The sequence below is a fragment of the Formica exsecta genome, unplaced genomic scaffold (assembly GCF_003651465.1).
Source record: "Formica exsecta isolate Colony F162 unplaced genomic scaffold, ASM365146v1 scaffold3056, whole genome shotgun sequence".
In the NCBI taxonomy this organism is placed as follows: Eukaryota; Metazoa; Arthropoda; class Insecta; order Hymenoptera; family Formicidae; genus Formica; species Formica exsecta.
In genome coordinates this window covers 39,418-59,079 of record NW_021850313.1, presented here as the reverse complement: position 1 = coordinate 59,079, position 19,662 = coordinate 39,418, and the positions used below count along the sequence as shown (strand labels likewise).

The 19,662-nt window shown below is 36.3% G+C and overlaps 1 protein-coding gene across 3 annotated transcripts in view; it reads left to right on the top strand.

The window, feature by feature from the left end:
- LOC115237699 overlaps window positions 1–19,662 on the top strand; it is a 34,630-nt gene extending 14,968 nt beyond the window's left edge. For 2 of the 3 annotated variants that reach the window (XM_029810918.1, XM_029810919.1), the window contains exons 22-51: window positions 66–148; window positions 239–401; window positions 490–671; window positions 758–1,381; window positions 1,570–1,700; window positions 1,777–2,099; window positions 2,176–2,368; window positions 2,478–2,618; window positions 2,702–3,022; window positions 3,115–3,610; window positions 3,761–3,881; window positions 3,966–4,156; window positions 4,261–4,399; window positions 4,592–4,799; window positions 5,656–5,796; window positions 6,809–6,998; window positions 7,102–7,302; window positions 7,458–7,997; window positions 8,366–8,541; window positions 8,989–9,256; window positions 9,486–9,585; window positions 9,664–9,806; window positions 9,884–10,084; window positions 10,667–10,847; window positions 10,950–11,062; window positions 11,150–11,975; window positions 12,222–12,370; window positions 12,490–12,672; window positions 13,918–14,161; window positions 18,514–19,662. In XM_029810918.1, the coding sequence (XP_029666778.1) occupies window positions 66–148; window positions 239–401; window positions 490–671; window positions 758–1,381; window positions 1,570–1,700; window positions 1,777–2,099; window positions 2,176–2,368; window positions 2,478–2,618; window positions 2,702–3,022; window positions 3,115–3,610; window positions 3,761–3,881; window positions 3,966–4,156; window positions 4,261–4,399; window positions 4,592–4,799; window positions 5,656–5,796; window positions 6,809–6,998; window positions 7,102–7,302; window positions 7,458–7,997; window positions 8,366–8,541; window positions 8,989–9,256; window positions 9,486–9,585; window positions 9,664–9,806; window positions 9,884–10,084; window positions 10,667–10,847; window positions 10,950–11,062; window positions 11,150–11,975; window positions 12,222–12,370; window positions 12,490–12,672; window positions 13,918–14,161; window positions 18,514–18,642 (7,101 nt within the window). In that variant the 3' untranslated portion in view covers window positions 18,643–19,662. The remainder of the gene's footprint in view (window positions 1–65; window positions 149–238; window positions 402–489; window positions 672–757; window positions 1,382–1,569; window positions 1,701–1,776; window positions 2,100–2,175; window positions 2,369–2,477; window positions 2,619–2,701; window positions 3,023–3,114; window positions 3,611–3,760; window positions 3,882–3,965; window positions 4,157–4,260; window positions 4,400–4,591; window positions 4,800–5,655; window positions 5,797–6,808; window positions 6,999–7,101; window positions 7,303–7,457; window positions 7,998–8,365; window positions 8,542–8,988; window positions 9,257–9,485; window positions 9,586–9,663; window positions 9,807–9,883; window positions 10,085–10,666; window positions 10,848–10,949; window positions 11,063–11,149; window positions 11,976–12,221; window positions 12,371–12,489; window positions 12,673–13,917; window positions 14,162–18,513) is intronic. The other variant, XM_029810920.1, reaches the window with a different exon arrangement.

The window sequence follows — 19,662 nt, the reverse complement described above, 5'->3', positions numbered from 1 at the left end:
ATTTATAAATATTAAAAAAAAAGATATGCGCTTTAATTAATTAATATAATTAAAATTGTCAATAGGATACGAGGGTTCTCGCAGATTCGATGGTGAAAAAGTCAATAAAGATATTGAAAAATTTTCTAGAAACTCAAATTGATGCTAAGTAAGCAAACACGTCGTTAAGAAATATCAAGATCAATCTATTAATAATAAAACAAAAGTAATCTATATGCTAATTTTATTGATTTTATAGAAATTGTACGTGGTGCTTCACGCTTCCAATAGAGATTTTAAATTCTCAGTTGGCGTACCACGCTCTCTATTCAAAACTATTCTGTCAAATGAATCGACTAAATATATCGGAGGTTCACAACATTTTAATCAATGATTTCAATTGGAATAAAACGGGTAACATGGTAAGAAATAATAACTGCAAGTTGTACAAAAGAGAGTATTGGTATACTATTATTAATTATAAAATCATTAATTTAAAAAAATTATTAGATCAAGGATTACAAATTTTTGAATAAGAAAAAGACGCTAGATGAGTTTTTAACTACGTTTGAAACTACTTTACATTACGTCGCCGATATCATAATCGAATTCCAAAATGAGACATACCATGACAGAGTAACCGAGTGCTTTTACAAGTTCGTCGGCGGTCCTACGTATTCTCGACCAGGATTGTAAGTATCTTTTATTTCTCGTTGCGCATTATGCAAAAAATAGATAAATTTGATCGGCGATAAAATAATTCGTCATTACATTCAAGATACATCTCGCTTCTTTTGAGCGTACTGGACATGTTGCAAAAGAACGTTTACATTTTGGACTCGGCGACCATCCACGAGAATATCAACCATTTGACCAGACTAGCCGAGAAATACGTACCAATCTGGCAACCGTTACGCGATGTCGTGAAGAAGTCTGATCTCGCTGATATCGACGCTGCGTTACCGAACGCCACTATCAACGTGAACGCGATACTGAGCGATCTGAACACGACCTTGTGTCGGACAAAAATCGACTGCCAGAATGCAACGATTTTATACAATTTTCTGAGTTCAAAAAGAGCTGGCAAGGTTTTCCGATACGATCCGAGGGCGTCCAACTATCCGTCGATATCCGATATTTCAAATCAGTTGGCTCGCAGTCTGGACGTAGACTTCATAAATCGGCAGCAGGCCTTCTGGCGCTCCCAGGCCGCCTGGGATCTCATCTGGCTCAAGGAGATCTTGGGTCATCTATCCTCGATCCTCGGAGAAAGCGGGAATTTGCTGGACGTTGCTAGTAAAATAGATTTCGAAGACGTCTCCAACATACTCGGGATCCCCGATCTCGCCGATGGCATAGTCAATATATTGAACGATAAAACGGTCGACAAACTATTTGATGGGTATATATATTTCGATTATACCATCTTATATATGATAATAGAGGATAAAATATATAAATCGATAATAAAGTTATATTCCTTAATGATTAACGGATTAATATTTCTTACAAAATTCAGATCTATATTACTGCGATACATTTTAATAATTTATCGTAATTTATCGTTAATATGTGTATATTCTTTTTTAGAATGAAAGAACTCCTCGAGGACGTAACGCCATTTATAAACGATCAGGAAATAACCGACGATCTACATAGCATGATCACGGCATTGGAGTCAATGGAAATTTTCAAAAATTTAGGACTGCTCGATATGAAATGTAATAAATCATATTCAAATTCCGTGTGTTAGATCGTGTTGTAATTTTTTTATTTCTAGTAATTTACATTTTACAGATATCGTCAAAGAAATGTTCGACAATTGGGACTTTGTGAGAACATTTTTGATCGATAGAATCGGCATAACTAACGAAATCGCACTCACCTTAAGTCAGGCCAAGATAGACATGATCTCGATCTTCATGAAAGAACGCGGCGTCATTAGTCTGAAAGATACCGTTTGTTCACCCGAGAAACTTGGCGATATGTTGCACTTCAATAATAATCTCGTAACTGCCGATGAAGTTAGCTCCGCGCTTTGCCAATTGGAGGACTCGCAAACGCAAAATATTGCTATCACGTTGATGAAGAATTTAAATTTCGATTATATTTTCAAAAACGTAATTATTGTCTATCGTTTTATATAATCTTAAATATTACAAAAATATAAAAAAAGAATATTTTTCTTTATTTCAGTTAATGAGCGCTAATGTAAAAAATATATTGGCTAATGCTAATCTAACCGAAACTGAAGGGAAAGTTATATTGGATAATCTCGGCGTTGCTGCGGAACTATTTCCATTTTTCAAAGACAAGTTATCGGCAAGTTTTTCCTTCGGAAATGATACAGAAGAAAGTAATACGGAAGAGACGGAAGACACGCTATCTAGTACGTCAATAACGTAGCATATTTAAGCATCGTAATATTTAAATCGAATAAACTTCGTGAACTGATTTTCCATTTCTTTGATTAAGTTTTATACCTGTATATTTTCCAGATTCGCAATTCCTGAAGGATGCTAGCGAAATGCTCTGTGGCAAAATAATGATACAAGACAATAGACAGATTTATAAAATTATCTCTAATTTAGAAGACACCAATAAGGCATACGATAAAAAAGAACTCGATTCTCTGCCAAGTAAGACAATAAAGTAAAAAATTTTAAACAGATTAAATAAAAATAAAAATCACTATTTAAATAAATAATTCTTTTAATTGTAGATGATTTCTGCAGAGAGACATATAAAACCGTGCTCGGTATGCCTGGCGGAAAGATTGTCTGGTCATACGTTAAGCCTCTGTTACGCGGTCAGATTCTTTATGCGCCCGATACTATCGCAATCTCCGAAGTTATGACGTTGGCGAACGAAACTTTCGTGCAGATGGAACACTTTAGCGTACTGATGAATAGTTTAGAGAAGACTCTCAAGTCTCTGGCTAGTCTCTCAGAGATGGGCGATACTTTGAAAGACTTACAAAGTATAATGTCCTCTGATGTCATGAAAGTTGCTGTCAAATCGATGGGTGGTGGTAATTTTGAAGGTATTGTTCATATTTCAAATTTCGAATTTTATTTTTGCTTTATTTTAAAAATTAATTTAAAAGAAGCCTACGGTTCCTTTATCTTATCTTAGGTGATTTTTCTGAGCTCGATCTCAGCGAGATTTCGTGGCGGCTGAAAAAATCAAAAAAATTAATTTCGATGATTGGCTCGTTGAACGATATGATGGGATGCGTGCTGGTAAACAGAACGATAGGATTTTCTTCGGAAGAGGAACTGGAAGCAGCAGCCAGTCGCTTGACCGACACAAACGAGTTTCTCGCCGGAGTGATCTTTCTGGAAACTACCTCACATCGTGCAAAGAAATCTCTAAATTACGAATTACCGGACAATATCACTTATAAAATTCGCATGGATGTAGACTACGTGCCATCCACTAAACGATTAAAGAATCAATTTTGGATTCCTGGACCTGAGAGCAGCTTTCTCGAACATCTCAGGTATCTTCGCGGTTTTATTCAACTCCAGGACTCCATCGATCGTGCGATCGTGAAGGTGAAGGCTCAAAGGGATCTCAATTGGAAGACACTCACGCAACAAATGCCATATCCGTGTTGGAAATACGTACCGTGAGTAATCGAAGAAATAATTCCATAACTTGTGATAAGAAATAAATGCCAAGCAAATAAATTTTCTAAAAATTAAAATTCCATTGATCTTAATTAATAATTTTTTAAATTATTTATATTTGCTTTCAAAAAAAAAAAAAAATTTTTCAGATTTCAAACAACGCTTTATGAGTCTCAAGGTATGCAGGTATGCTTTTTCTTCGCATTAATGATGTGTGTCGGATCGGCCGTCAGATATATTGTTTGGGAAAGAGAATCGCAAAATTCCATGGTACGATTACTAATATATGTAACGTTTAATTTTTTATCAGGAAACGCTACACTCTATGATTATCTGTCGTGATTAATTTTTCAGGTAATGAGTGTAATGGGATTGAAGCCGTGGCGAAATACTCTGGCTTGGTTCATAACGTCTTTCGTAGAGCTGTCGATCGTAATGATCTCCATTGCTCTAATTTTACTCGCTGGAAAAATCCTTCCACGATCGGATCCTCTCTTAATACTTATTTTACTTTTTGATTACATCTTTTCGATTGTTACCTTTTGGTAAATATCCACTTTAAATTTTTCTTTCTGTTGTGAAATAATTGCATGTATTTGCACATGCGATTACGTTTCCTACTCCATTATAAATTTTTAATGCATTTTAGCTACATGATCTCGACAATGTTCAGTTCTGCTAGTCTTGCCGCAGTTACCACGGTTGTCATGTTCCTATTAACTTATATGCCGTATGTCATCGTTATCGCCATGGAAGCTGTATTTGGACTTGGATATAAACTCTTAATCGTGAGTAATTCGTAGTTAGATAGCTTATTCGGTTTTATAAAGTAAAAATAAACAGATGTAAATGTAAAAATATATTTTAGAAAAGAAAAACATATTTTAATTAAAACAGCGATGTGCGCTAATATAAAATTATACACTCTTAATAAATAATTTATTCTATTGTTGAATGTTACGAAACGATTTATTTTTCAGTGTTTGAGCATGTCCACTAGTTTCTGCTACGGATGTTTGTACGCTGTACGAAAGGAAGTTCAAGGCGTCGGTCTTACTTGGGCACACATGTGGGAAGAATCGAGTCCTGGTGATCCGATGTCTTTGGGATTAGTGTTGCTAATGATCGCGTTTGATGGTTGTCTATACGCCATGACTGGCTATCTCATTGCTAGATATAGTAATTCAGGTATATATCCGAAGCAGTTCGTATACACTTTGGGACATAAACTTTTGACATTTTTGGTGAAGGTGTAAAAAAAGCGTGACTAGTAGAGATTGACTAATACTGACATTTTCTTCTTTAAATATTTCATATAAGACCGAGTGCGATTGATACTCGTGAATATCATCTTAGTGTAAAATGATTGATTTTAACGAAAGAATTTTTTGTCGGATTTTTAATCTTATCGGTGTAGGTGGTACGTATAGTTTTCTGTCTTAATGTCCCATTTTTATCACAAATTTCTATCGTTGATAACAATTACTAAAATTATCAGAGCCATGCGGCGAGATTTTTTCAAATAAATTGCAGTGACATGTGTTTTCTGGAATAATTAAAACTATTTACTTTTAAAATTACGCAAATAATTATTTAACAGCTTTTTATTTATAATAAAAATTTAAAAAATTATTTTATAAAGTATTTTTCTAGTGTATTAATTTATAATTTATTTATATTTATTCAGAGGAAAAACATTTTACAGATATAAGTAACATAGTTATTTTTCATTTAAAATAAAATTTGATAGTATTATGGATAAAAAATATTTAATTTTAATGCATCCTAATTATAATTTTCTCCGCATGGCTGCCGCACAGACAAATAATGATACAATGTGTATCATCCTGGTATGCAATATTATCACATTCTCATAAACTTTGCACACGTAAACTTCTCACGTCCCCGTAAAAATACGAGATGCACCTGCGAGAAAAAGTCCAGAGGGCGAATTCAACGAGAGTGCGTCGTTTAAGAGAAGTCGATGAGGATATTTGGTAAGTTATTTGCGAAATGGAGACGAGCATTACCGATAATTTTCCAGGCAAGGGCTTTCACGGTTTGAGGTGCCGTAGCTTATGGTGGTCCGGCACACGGTCTCTTTATGGCAGGCCGAGCTACCTCACCTTCGTCAACAACCTCTATTTCACTAACGACGTTCTCCATCCTTCAGCCGCTTACCAAGGTATCGCACTCTCCTACGCGCGCACATGCACGTCATGAAAGTTTGTTTTCGTCTTGCTTTTCGCGTTCGCATGTCGCTGACGAGCTCGCATATCGGCTGGTACGAGGGTAAAAGGAGATGTTTATGATAGACACACGACGTAAACTGGGTTAAACTTTGTTCCCATGGAGCACGGTCGCGTGGGAAATTATCATTGAAAAATTTTCATGGCTACGGGGCGGGGGTGTATATAATCATTTAAAACTTTGACGATCTTATGAAAATTTTATCGTCTTTCGTATTCTCGAAGACCCGCCGTTATTTGATTATCTATCGTCGCGAAGAAGACTTATCTCCAAGAAATATAATTTGATCGGCAATATTGTCTTGTAATATTTACAGAATTGATTTTTTGTGTAGTAAATGCAATCGTTTTGCCCTCTTTTTTATTGCTACAAATATGCATTTTGACATCTTGCTTTTTCGTATTTTGTTGCATTTTAGAATAGTGAGCTTTTTATGTGAATGAGCTTTGTTATGTGAATAAGCTTTATGTGAATGCTGCATATTTTCTGATCTTCTCTTTAATTATATTTACTTTTATAATTGGCAAGAGTATTTTAAAGTCAGGTGAGCGTTCATACATTTTATTCTAATTATATCTATTGAACTTGTAAGTTTGCACAATACCTACAATGCATGTCGCATGCATACTTCGCATGGAAAATAGTTCAAGTTATATGAAACATCATGTTTGTTCTCCGAGACTGATGCGATTCAAGGTATCGGAATTATGTTTAATGCCAGAGACAGAAAGATATATTTCTAAGTGGAGAAACTGGCAAATACAATACAAAAAGATATTAATTTATATTTGTTGGTTGTATATAGTTTGCTTTTTTATAGAAATATTTTTAAAAACTTGCTTTTCTGAAAATATAGTGAAATTGGTAAGAGATTGCTTTCAATGGTGCAAGCATTATTATCGTAAAATTCGATGTAAAAACGAATTATCGCTTGTTGCCGAATGTAGATGACGAGAGCGATATCAGCAGCTTGACCGTCTCAGAGAAACAAATCGGTGTAAAATTCGAGTGTGTCAGAAAAGTTTATCACACCGAGCAAGGCAATGTTGTGGCCGTGGAGGACTTTACTTTAAATCTCTGCGAGGGTGAAGTGACAAGTCTACTTGGCAGAAATGGCGCAGGAAAGACGACTATTATGTACGTTAACTATTTCTAAGCTGCGCGTTAATTTCCCGCGGCTAATTGGACAATTCAATATTACAGCAAGACATTTTCGCCAATTACTTTTTTTCATTTACAGCAAAATGCTAACAGGTATGGTGCCTCCGACCAGTGGCGAGATTCGTTTGAATGGTGAGGAGGATTGCAAGCCTGATATAGGAGTGTGTCCTCAAGATAATGTGCTCATTGGAACTCTGACGCCGAGAGAGCATATGATTTTTTACTGGAAACTTAAAAAATCTGGCAGTAATAACATTGAAATGGAGAAAAACGTTAACGAGTAAGATACTAAACAATATAATTATAAACATTTCCAATTTTTTTTTGCATCATTTAGAAAGAAATATTCATTAATTTTTTTCTTTTTTTTAATTCCTGGAAAGCAATAATTTTAAAAGAGTCAAAATACAAGTTCCTTCGTTTTATATATTACAGAATGCTAGCTTCGTTGGAGCTCGGGCGGCAAGAACACGAGCCCGTGTCACGTTTATCAGGTGGCACACGACGTCGGCTCTGCGTAGCTCTGGCCTTCCTTGGTTCGCCACGATTAGTGATTCTGGACGAGCCTGGGGCCGGTGTGGATCCCGCGGCTAGACGACGGATCTGGCGATTGATCGACCAACACAGAATCGGTAGGACCGTGCTCCTCTCGACACATCATCTGGACGAGGCCGACATGCTAAGCGACACTGTCGTGGTGATGCACAAAGGGAAGATCTTGTGCACCGGTTCGCCACTGTCCTTGAAAATGACGTACGGCAGAGGATACAGATTAAACGTATCCTTTCCGACCGATCATTACGCCAACGGAGAAGCGGGAATAGGCGGGATAGGAGAGACGATCGACAAAAAGAACTTGAAGGCTCTTCACACAATCATCGAGGAAGTTATACCAAACGCCACGATAAATGAAATCTCAGAATCGGAGGTCATCGTTACGTTACCTTTTCAGGGAAAGAATGGCATAAATAACGAGTAAATATCTGTAGTATTAATTGATATTAATATATAAATATTGTCTGAAAATTAATTAATCTTAGAATCAAATCTTGAATTATATTTTGTTGGTTTTTAATTCGCTTTTACATATGATTCGCGTATTCTACGAATTCGCGTATAATACATTACAAGGGATGAGAAGAAAGTCCTAGATAAAATCTACTCATTTTACGGTGATGTATGGTAACGCTACGGGCTGCTTGTAATTCATTCCGGCTTTACAAATATTTGACGTTTCAAGTCTTATGATTTACCTTGGGAGAATTGTTATAATCATAGTCGCTCGAAACGAAATCGGTTAAACACCTGCGTTTGCGTTTGAGTAAAACCTGCCGGTGTTTCAGCATCGCGCAAGCGGCGAAATTGCTGGAAGACAATCGTAAGCTCTTGGGATTCTCGCACTTCTCATTGGAGTGCGACACTTTGGAAAGAGTCTTCTTGGATCTTTGCGCGCGTGCAGACAACAAATCGAGCATTATCAAAGCGAATGAAGATAGCGTTGCCGTAATAGAACACATTGGTGAGAAACATTCCACACAGTATTTGCATGCCATAGATAAAATATTTGCAATTATAAAAAATAAAATAAAAATTAATTCTTTACCGTCGAGATTATTTTTTGAGAATTTATATAGAAAGATTAGAAATGAATGTAAAAAATAAAATAAATAATAAATCTCTACTCTCTTGTGTGAAAACGCAAAAGTTTAGAAACGGATTTTTATTGTAATTTCAAAGTTACAACAGTTAACAAACACGAGAAGATACACATAAAAAGTAAATGGCATGATAATAAAATCATTAATTACTATGTCGTTACTATGTCACTTTACTTTGTTTGATATTTGATTAAGCGGATCAAAATTACAACAAACAAATTTACTGTGTTGTAAACAGATACATTTAGTCAGCTTTCGCTCGACGTTTAAATTTATAGAAAAAATAGAGGTTTATGCTTTGTGCGCAGAAATTCCCATGTCGAATGATGAAATCGATTTAAGTTCTACGGAGATAATAATGAAGCCCTCGCCGATCCGACAAATGAAGGCCATGATAAAGAAGAGACTATGGCATTTCGCGAGAGACTGGAGAGCACCGTTGGCAGCGCTCATTTTACCGACTATGTTCGTCGCAGTCGCTATGGGATTTTCTCTAATACGGCCACCATCTGAGGACGAATCAGCTCTGGTTCTGACTCCCAAACTTTATGACGCTCATCCGACTTACTTTTACAAGTAGGCGAAAATCAAAATTTTAACAAAAAAGAAGGATAAAGACAGAGTATGATAAAGCTCTCTCTGATTAATGTCATCTCTCTAATTAATTTAAATGTCATATATAAAAATTATATCAACTGGCTTTCTTTCTATATAAAATAAAATTTTAAATCTGTTTATAAATTATTGAAGTAAATATTCATTTTCCCTAATATTTTTTATTATTTTTTGATATTTTTTATTGCAGTATTGATGACAGTAACGATCCGTTCCTACAACATGTATCAATGCAGCTGCACGATCGTTTCGGGGATGACTACGCGGGCGCATGGCAAACTTTACCCAACGTAACGAATAAATATTTTCTTGCGAAATTTAAAGAAATTTTAGTTTTAATTAAAATTTATTTTTCGGATTATTTGCAGGATACCGGAACCTGCGAATGTTTGGATGGTCAACAATCCTGTCGGGGTGTTTCTAAAGCCGTCGAAGGTCTTCTTCAGACTTTACCTGGTAGACCTACTTTGGACTGGATCGTTTCGACGCATCAAGAATATATAGAAAAACGGTAAATTTTTTGCGATGAAAGAATTAGATAAATTATAAAATTTCGCTGAAATTTTCTCAGAAATAACTTGCTTGTAGATACGGCGGTTGGTCTCTATCACACGACAAAGAAGATCCTCTTTTTGTCGTTTGGTACAATAACAAGGGCCACCACTCGTTGCCGTCGTACCTGAACGCTCTCAATGAGGCAATCCTGCGAGCATCCGGGGTGCAAGGACATTTAACTACACTCAATCATCCCTTGAAGCTATCGAGCGATCAGCTGAATCGAACTACTTTGTGAGCGTTAACTTTAATACCGTGATAAATCTGTAATTTTACGGGAAAATCTCTAACAAAAATGTTATTCATGGCACCATTTTCTCATCGCGATTGTTACATACGTGTGTGGAAATTAATCAATTATAGAATTTTACATAAATAGAGAGAAAAAGCGGGAAAGAGAGATACAAGCAGATTCGTTTAAACGGGTAAGCGACGATATTTGCGTGAAGCTTTTGAACTGAAAGAGTCGGTGAGAGAGTCAGCTCGTATCGGCGTAGTAAATGTTTCGTTTACTTTTAATTAACGTACCGCGTCATTTAGTATTCATGTCAACAGCAGGTCGGTCTCAACGTTTCATTGCAGCTTCAGTCGCTAGAGTCTTGCTTGTATTCTTATATCATTAATAATATTACTTTCGTTTGTTCTTCTTAATTATTATTAAGAGTATAATACATAAACAATAACGCATTTTATATATAAAAAAGATATCTAGATATATAATTATATTTTCTCTCTTTCAAATTTTTATAATAATTGAATTAAAAGTCTTTTCAGAAACGTCAAAAATTTTATATTATGATATTTTATTTCTGTTAGGTTGCAACATGTGGCGGATGTCGGTGTGGCGCTAGTACTTTTGATAGCGTTCAGTTTAGTTGGAGCTCAGGGTGCGAAGGAGTTAGTGAGAGAACGATTATCCGAGGAGAAGAGAATACTCTATTTAGCTGGAGTTCATCCTATTACATATTGGACGACAGTTTTAATTTGGGATTTCATAGTAAGTTATTAAACAAAATGTGCAAAAAAATCTTTTCAATATCCTGAATTAATTTGTACGTAATACGGTTTCAAATGCTTTTTTAATAATATTTTCTTTTAGGTATTTGGCTGTGCTATTTGCTTGGCGGTAGCTGTTTTCGAAATTTTCGGTTTATCGGCTTATGTTGCAAAAGATAATCTTCCCGGTGTCTGCCTTTTATTATTTTTATTCGCGTAAGTATTTATACAATTAATTTTTTGTTCTTGTATAAATCGAAATGAGAGATAAAAGATCCTTATAAAATTTATCGATTTATTTAGATGGGCGGCAATACCGTTTTCGCATCTGGCCGAGAAAGCGTTCGACGACTCGAGCCTGTCCAACATGGTGCTTTTCTGCGTAAATACTTTCATAGGTGTGGCTTCTCTAGCGACAATCTTAGTACTCGACATTCTCGGTAAAACTAAAACAGCCGAAGACGTGAGAAATACCCTGCATTACATCCTGATGATCTTCCCGCAATATACTCTCGGCGACGCGTTAGTCGAGATATCGAAGAACGATATCACCTCCGAATTGCTGCAGAGATTTCACATGGACACTTACAAGTCACCGCTCGGCTGGGATCTTCTCGGTCTCCATTACGTTTTCCTGACTGTAATCGGCGCGATTCTGTTCGCGTTGAATCTGGCGATCGAATGTCGCGTCTTGCCCGATTTGAGAAAACAGAAGATCGGTTACGAGGTCGTGCAAGAGGACGATGATGTTGCCAGGGAGAGACTGAGAGTCGAGGTCGGAATGGTCGACGATACCTTGAAGACCGTGAAGCTGAGGAAGGAATATAGGAGCGTATACGGGACAAATGTCGCGGTGCAAAATTTAAGTTTTGGCGTACAAGCCGGAAAATGCTTCGGCCTCCTGGGGGTGAATGGGGCGGGAAAAAGCACGACGTTTAAAATGCTGACAACGGAAATCATTCCTACGGCCGGGAAGATTATTCTTAGGGGAAGTGAGATTGGCGCTGGACCTCTGTGCAACGGCGAGGTTGGCTACTGCCCTCAGAGCGATGCTTTGGATGGATTCCTCACTCCCCATCAGTGTCTGACAATTCACGGTGAAGTTTGCGGACTGAATAATGTTCCTAAGGTAGTAACAAATTTCTTTTATCATTAAATTTATACAAAAAATATTATTTAAAATAAGCCTGTTAAATAAAATGTGTTTGTATTATTGATTTGGAATTTTTTAAGAGTTAATGGTGAAAATGTTCGTGAAAATTATTTCAGATTCTTTTATATTCAAGCAAAAGAAAATAAAAAAATTTTTAATTAAAACTTATGTATATCTGTAGACACAAAAGTTTGGAATTGAAATTTATTTCATTTATTTCAGGCTGTCGAGACAATGCTGAAGAGGTTCGATCTGCTCAAGTATGCTCACCGAAGGGTCGATGGTCTCAGCGGCGGTAACAAAAGGAAGCTGTGCGCCGCTATAAGTGTCATGGCACCTGTGGCAATAGTTCTCATGGACGAACCCACGAGGTACTTTTCGCATAATTTTATAATTACCCTTTAATTAACCATTACATTAACTATGCAAAAACAGATACTTAATTCTTCGCGTTAATAAAATAATATTTTTTTGTTCGCGCGTACATTAGCGGAATGGATCCTGCCACGAAGAATCTCGTAGCAAAAGCGGTGAAACACGTGACGAAAAATCAAGGATGCGTTATACTGACTTCGCATAGTGTTGCCGAATGCGAAAACCTTTGCACGAGAGTAGGAATCCTCGCCAAAGCCGGTCTCAGGTGTATAGGAACTCCGCAGCATTTGAAACACAAGTAAGATTACATCGAACTTCGTATTTTCGTAGAATATCGCGTCTCATTTAATTTCGCGATCGGATATTTCCCAGCAGACTCGTAAACCTTATAGGTCCGCGCTTTTATCAGTCTTGATTCTCCGCTTTTTGTTTGCAACTTTTTTTTGCAGTTTGACTTGAGAACTTACGGGTGTACTTATGTTCTGTACTTACGTTCTGTACTTATGTTTTGTAGCTTAATAAATTCTTCAATCGAAAAGTCTTACCTTTATATCGTTCAATAATCATCTTTATGAGAGAGTTAAAAGCGACACAGAACGGAAACGTGGAGGAAGGAGAAGACAAGGGCTAAGATCCCATTAGACTTCACAATACAAGATCGCTGACTTAGATCCACAAATATTATTTGAGCGACACTCAAAGAGAAATTTATGCTCGCCGTAACGCATTTTAATTAGACCGCCGGAGAATTTAATTAAGTCTGAGACCTTTGATGACAATATTCTTATGATTGAGAAAATTAAGACCTCTTACTAATCTCCTTAGTAAAAGAATTGCACGGTACTACGTAAATTAATTAATATGTCAGCATTATCACTGATGTGACGGAGCTATTAGTCTTATCGGATAGTTATTTCTGATCAAAATCAATTATACATACATGTAGAAGATCTATCTATCTCAGTTTTTAAATGCGTATGGCATCGCCTATTCGGAATAACGTCAAGCTCCGTAAATATTTAACTTCTAACAATCCGAAGTGTTTCTAGAAGTATCTCGGAAAATGACCTTCTTTTACCTTTTCTTCCACGTCGATCTTCTCTCTCCTGTGATGTCTCTCGCCATCGAGGATAGAATTTACGATTCGGTCCTGTCCATGTTAGTAGCCCATCCTGCAATTCGCTCTCATGTATCGCGGAGAGTACGTTGAATGATAAAGAATAGTGAATGCACTTTGTTACAGTATAGAAGACACTGCGGAAGCTTATCTTCTGCGTCTTTTGTCCAGGACGAGACTTTGAAATATAGATCCACGTCCCTTGCGATCGAACGCAGCTAGAAAGCGAATAAATTGTAACTTAAAAATACTAAAAAAAGAAGGGAAAAAAAGCAGATTTTTTTTTATTAACATCCCCGCAATATTTCAATACAATTTTCTATTCTTAAATTCGCGTCGTTACTTTGTCATAATTAATTTAAATATCGTTTTGACATGTATCGAAAATTTGCCTCGAAATATCTGAAAATATCATTTGACTTTCAGATTCGGCGAAGGATATGTTGTCTTCCTGAGATTCGGCCAACCAGTCTCCGCTACGGATCTTAGGAAAGCTATCCTGAAATATCTGCCACAGGCGATGATCTCTTCTAGGCAGGCAACGGCTGCCCGACTTTTGCTACCACGGAGTCAAGACACGACACTCAGCATGAGTTTCAGCATGGTGAAGCTATTGGTGGAGGAGCTTAAAGCCACGGACTACACACTCACACAAAGCTCGTTGGATCAGGTCAGTGAATCCAATTCAACAAAGCAACATTGTTTCGCGGATTCTCAACAGTTTTGATTTTCAAGTACTCCATCTCGCCTTTCATGAAACTTTGCGATATATTATTTCAGATGCTCCCCCGGGAGAGAATTGTTTATTATATAATACATCAAATTGCATTAGTCTGATCCTCGACTTATAATATCTCTCATTGAAATTATATCGTCATATGCAAATTTAAAATATTTAAAGCATGTTTATTTTTGCAACGTAATTTTCGGTGAATATTCGGCGGATGCGCAATATTCTAAGGCTTGTCTGCAGCAGATGATGCACCGCCGGTATATACAACAGTCCTCCTCCTCCTCCTGTCGTCCAAAGACGAGCCGCGTTTTCGTCCCACCGATCCCGACGGATATTAATGGATCCGTCGTTTCGTAGTTCACTTACCTACAGCCTCGCGATGGTTTACAAGCTGCGAAGGAGAGGCAGGACGGCGGGAGGATGGCGGGAAATTCGCCACCGGCTGACTGCCTCTAAGCTCGCCTAAATGCTTTCCGGATAGCTGTAACGCGCAGCGCCGATCCCCTTTCCCCTCTCCCCATCTCCGCGAAAACTGTTGTTAATTAACCGCTCACTCTCTGCCTGGAAATAGTTCACCGTCCGAATAATGAAGCCCGAATCTTCTCGAGATTGCCTGAGTGTAAATCGCATACACACGATACGCGTTCCCTTGCATTCCGCTTGCATTCTCGAAGCCTTTGCACATCGAGCATTACAACGACGATTGTCTTTCGCGCCGGTTCAATGTGAGAGGATTGCGAGCATTGTTGGTAAATCGGCATATTGTTAGTATATAAGCGAGTCAGCGCATCGTAAATACACACGTCAAAGCGCCGAAGTCATTTGTGATGCATTTCTCGAATCGTATTTAACGATATCATTCAATTAATATACAATTAAATTAAATGCAATTAAAGAATCATGTGTTGATAACTTCGCACAAGCATATATGCTTAATATAAGTGTAAAAAAGTGTCTTGCCGTTTTGCTCAAATTTTTCTTTACACATCTTTGTTCGGGTGCCACATTTTGTACGAAATTATGAGTTACCCTATCTCTTCACTCTATACGTATTCTCGTAAACTTATGAACGTGCATGATGTCTCGTGCATATTTTTTTTTCTCGCGCATAAAACTCCCGCGTTTCTCTGCTCGGGAATAAAAATTTCTAAAACACGATAAACATGCGCGACTGACGTGTAAGCGAGTGACCCGAGTGTCACAACTTACGAATGGACGAGTTACATACGATGCGTGTTGGTCGTAATGCCACCGAGAAGAATGTATTTGCGTGGAAGATGTATGTGCCCGGGTAGCCGAAATTTACATTTTGCTCGGTCCCTTTTCTTACCGCCAAACTTTCAGGTTTCGCGACTCTTTGCGAAGTTTAGCGCGCGTAAAGTGGCTATCCGTTGCATTTGCATAAGTCGCTTAATAAAGAAAAAAAATTTAATTTTAAAATTAATTAAAAAACTTTTTAAATTCTTATATAGGAGACGATTAAAATGTTAACTTTAATTAACATGCTCTCAAATGTAAGATGTATGTGTATGTATGTAATACCGCGATATTACGCTATTAATTATTTTCGTGGCGCAAGCTGCAGTGCATCGAAGTGAAATCTGAAAATTGCGGAAAATTCAGTTGCGTCCTACAAAGAGAATTCGTGCGCGAGCAACATGGTATTAACTTAAAAAGTGGCCATTACAACGGCGCATAAAGCTTTTGATGTAATCTCTTTGCTTTTTTTTTTAAATTTACTTTTTATATAAGGAACTTCTGTGGCTAGAGACAGTGAATTAAATTAGAATTAAAGTTTATAGCTAGATTTTTTAAAATGTTTTTACGCTATATAAAACTATTCATTGTTGTTTTATCCTAATTTACTTGCTGAAATGTAGTAAAATTAATTTCATGTTAATCTATTTCGTTAGTTTATTAATAAGAGAAAAGTGATTTTTATTTTTTATACATACGTGGATTAAAAATTTATTGCAGCAGATGATATGCAAATATAGGTATTTTTCGTCATAATCGTAGAATAAAATAAAGCCATGGAAATGGAATATTATAACAATTCCATTATAGACAATTTTTATTTATTTTATATTTTTTAACAATACATCAATCACAGAATATTTCTCGCTTAGTTGCGAGTAATGATCATAAATCACGCGAGTTGTGCGACAGCAAGATTGCCGATGTGGGTATATGTAGATTTTACGGTCTTAAAAGTGTGCGCGCAATCCACTTCCAACTATTCTGCAGCGTCTGAAAACTCGAAGAAACGGCTCCAGATCGAAATGAACCATCGACGCTTGAGGAAAAGCGGGAATTGAAATCGTCGCTTGAGTGATCGATCGACCATGATCAAAAAGGTGGGATTTAATTTCCGCGAAACGTAAAACGGCGGCAGAGAGGGAGAGAGAGAGAGAGAGAGAGAGAGAGAGAGAGAGAATATTTTTTATTTTTTAAAAACTTATTATAAACTATTGTTCTCTCTCTCTCTCTCGCGCATTATTGAAACATCGATTAAAAATTCGGTTGAAAATAAACACCGTAAATTTATGTAATTTACGGAATCTATTAAAAAACGTGTGGGAGATAAAAAAAAATGCTCACGAATAAAATATCAATATTCACGAGAATGGAATTAAAAGCATAAAAAATTCCAGAGAAGCATCATCGAATACGATAAATTATTGATCACTTATAATATAATGTGGCGGCGGAGTAAGAAAAATTCAATACTTGAAACAATGAGTGGAAGTTTTATGGAACCTTTTTATCATCACAGAAAAAATCTTTTCGACAAATAATATGATCGATCTATCAGCCCGTGAGATTTCTCAATTTCTGTGTAATTGATTCATTCTAAAAATATCGATCCGTCATTTACCGTGCATTTGTGCATCTCGTTCTTTTAAATTTAACGCTTTCGAGATTACCGTTGCTAATTGTTGTTAACGAGAAAGAAGTTTACGCGCGCCATCATCGCTGCGGAAAGTACCGTCTTCTATCCTCTTCTAGATGTATTTAAATCGTCGTTAAATATAAACTTGCGTCACGTATTCATCCCTACTTCTTGAAACTTAGTTCGTGCGAACATTAAGGGCTGCTATAAACCCCGTTGTTTTGTAAGCTTCTACAGTAACGACAATAGCAACAGCTCAAGTTAGCACGGTTCGGAATATAAATTAAGTTCCCAGTACGATATAGTAAACTGGGTCAGGTCGAATCTAAGAAGTTCTAGATTGTTGCAATTCTATGGAAAACTATTTGCATATCTTTTTAAAGGTTTCGCAAGCGCATGCATTCATCTTTCGAAAATTAGAAGCGTAAAACATATGGAGTAAGCACAAATGTTCTCTTACAACTATACTTAGAATCTAAATTAAGAAAATGTCGACAGTCACAATGTCAAAGAGTTGTCATTTATCAAAAATTGCTAAAAATGAAGATTAAAACACTTTAGTAAATTAAACGAGAAGATTATAAAATCTTATATAATAATGCATATTATTTTCTATTTCACTAATAAGAAAATTAATGAAGTATACTTCTTAGAAGAAATTACGTAATTATATTTATGGATATATGATTACTGTTTTTTTTATATTATTGCAACAGCATTTCTATTATATTTGTGTTCATTTTGTTTCTCTCTCTCTCGTGTTATAATAATTATAATGCAATAACGCGAGCGTCAATAGTTTTTAATATTGAACCCCGAAGTGGTCCGTTGAATAATTGATTCACGGCGTATATATTTTCCGAAAAAAATCCATTCCAAGCAGTCGCTTGCGACGTCAGGACATTATGTAAATGCATTTCTTGCCGTGATGCAAAGACGGTACGGCAATCTCGCAAACAAAGTGGGAATTTTTTGCAGCATCGCGACGGGCTTGTACGTATAACCAGGCAAACTTGGCCGGTCAGAAAAGTTTTGAGATTTTTATGGGTCTTCATTGCAAGAAGAGTTGGCTCACCCTCCATCCCGCTGCTGGATCGTGCTTCTACGAAAAGCACGCAACTACAACGACCCCGCGATCGAAAGTTCGCATGCGTAATCTTCGCGGAGAACTTCGCGACTCGCAGTCTCGATAATCACAAACGCGAGCTTTGATCGATAAAGCAAAATTACGCACTGCTACAAAAATGATTTTGTTATATAAATATTAATATATATAACATATAACGGAAATATCACAGACAAAATCATTTTAATAATATATCCATCATTTCTTTCATGAAAAAATTATTTTATCGGATTATTTAAATAGTATTAAATTTTTCCATTTAATGTGCAGGTTCTGGTAAATTTCTCGGAGGAATTGGACGACGAAGGCATCGACGCGACTATCTTCGGCCAAGGCAGTAGAAACAGCATGCCCAACATGTACTCCAGTATGGATACTATACACATGGATACATTTTGAATGTGTCGTTTAATTAGGTCTCAAACTCTCTAGAAAGCTCTCTAAAAGCTCTTGCTAGATGTAGATACACACGGATTTAACTAAAGTTTTACGTTTCACTCTTCATTCTTCTCTCCTGTTCGTCAGATGCGCTTCAGCGGCGCGCATTCTCGTGGCGATTGCTGTGATAGTTTGCCTTTACGTTCGACGCCACGACGAAACGCGCGATTTATACGAACTTTATACAAGAAAACGTGCGCCTCGTGTTCGTCACGCGGTTCTCCCGAGACGAGGGATTTAGATATTCATTTACTTATAAAACCTAGATTTGAATCGAGTTCCTAAAATGGATCTTTCTTAGAAATTCATGACAAAACAATTTTACTCGATTTCATATTGAATATGTAAATATTATATTTTTGCGGTAATCTTGATTTAGCAATTATTTTAGAATTATTAATATTTTTAGTAGAATACACAAAAAAATGTATGTTTGTTTTTAGAATTATAAAATTAAGAGACATTTAAATAGTTTTAGCAGACAAAAATTTCTCGCTTACGAATGCTTATGATAAGGATCAATGCGTGATTAATTTAAGGTGATATATTTACTATGCAGATTTCAAAGCGAGATAAGTATCAGATAATTAGTGAGGGTGATTAAACCAGGGAATCGAATTAACTGACAAATTATTGCGTATTTTGTGTTAGCGACGTTTGTTTTAAATCAATGAAAAATATGGATAATTGTGTTAATTAGATTTAAGTGATTTTATATCAGTAATTATAATAATATCTCATTATTATGATTATCTTTACGATGCTTTTTATAAGTACAATACTGACAAACATCGTTAATGCAGTACAGAATTTTACTATTAATACATTACAATCAAAATATTTTATACAATCGATATGCAATTACACATTGATGAATATATTACGACAAAATGTACTCGAGAAATAATTGTACGTCATATTCACAATTGAAAAGTTTATTAAATAATTAATAAAATTTATTAAAATTCTGCTTATACATAA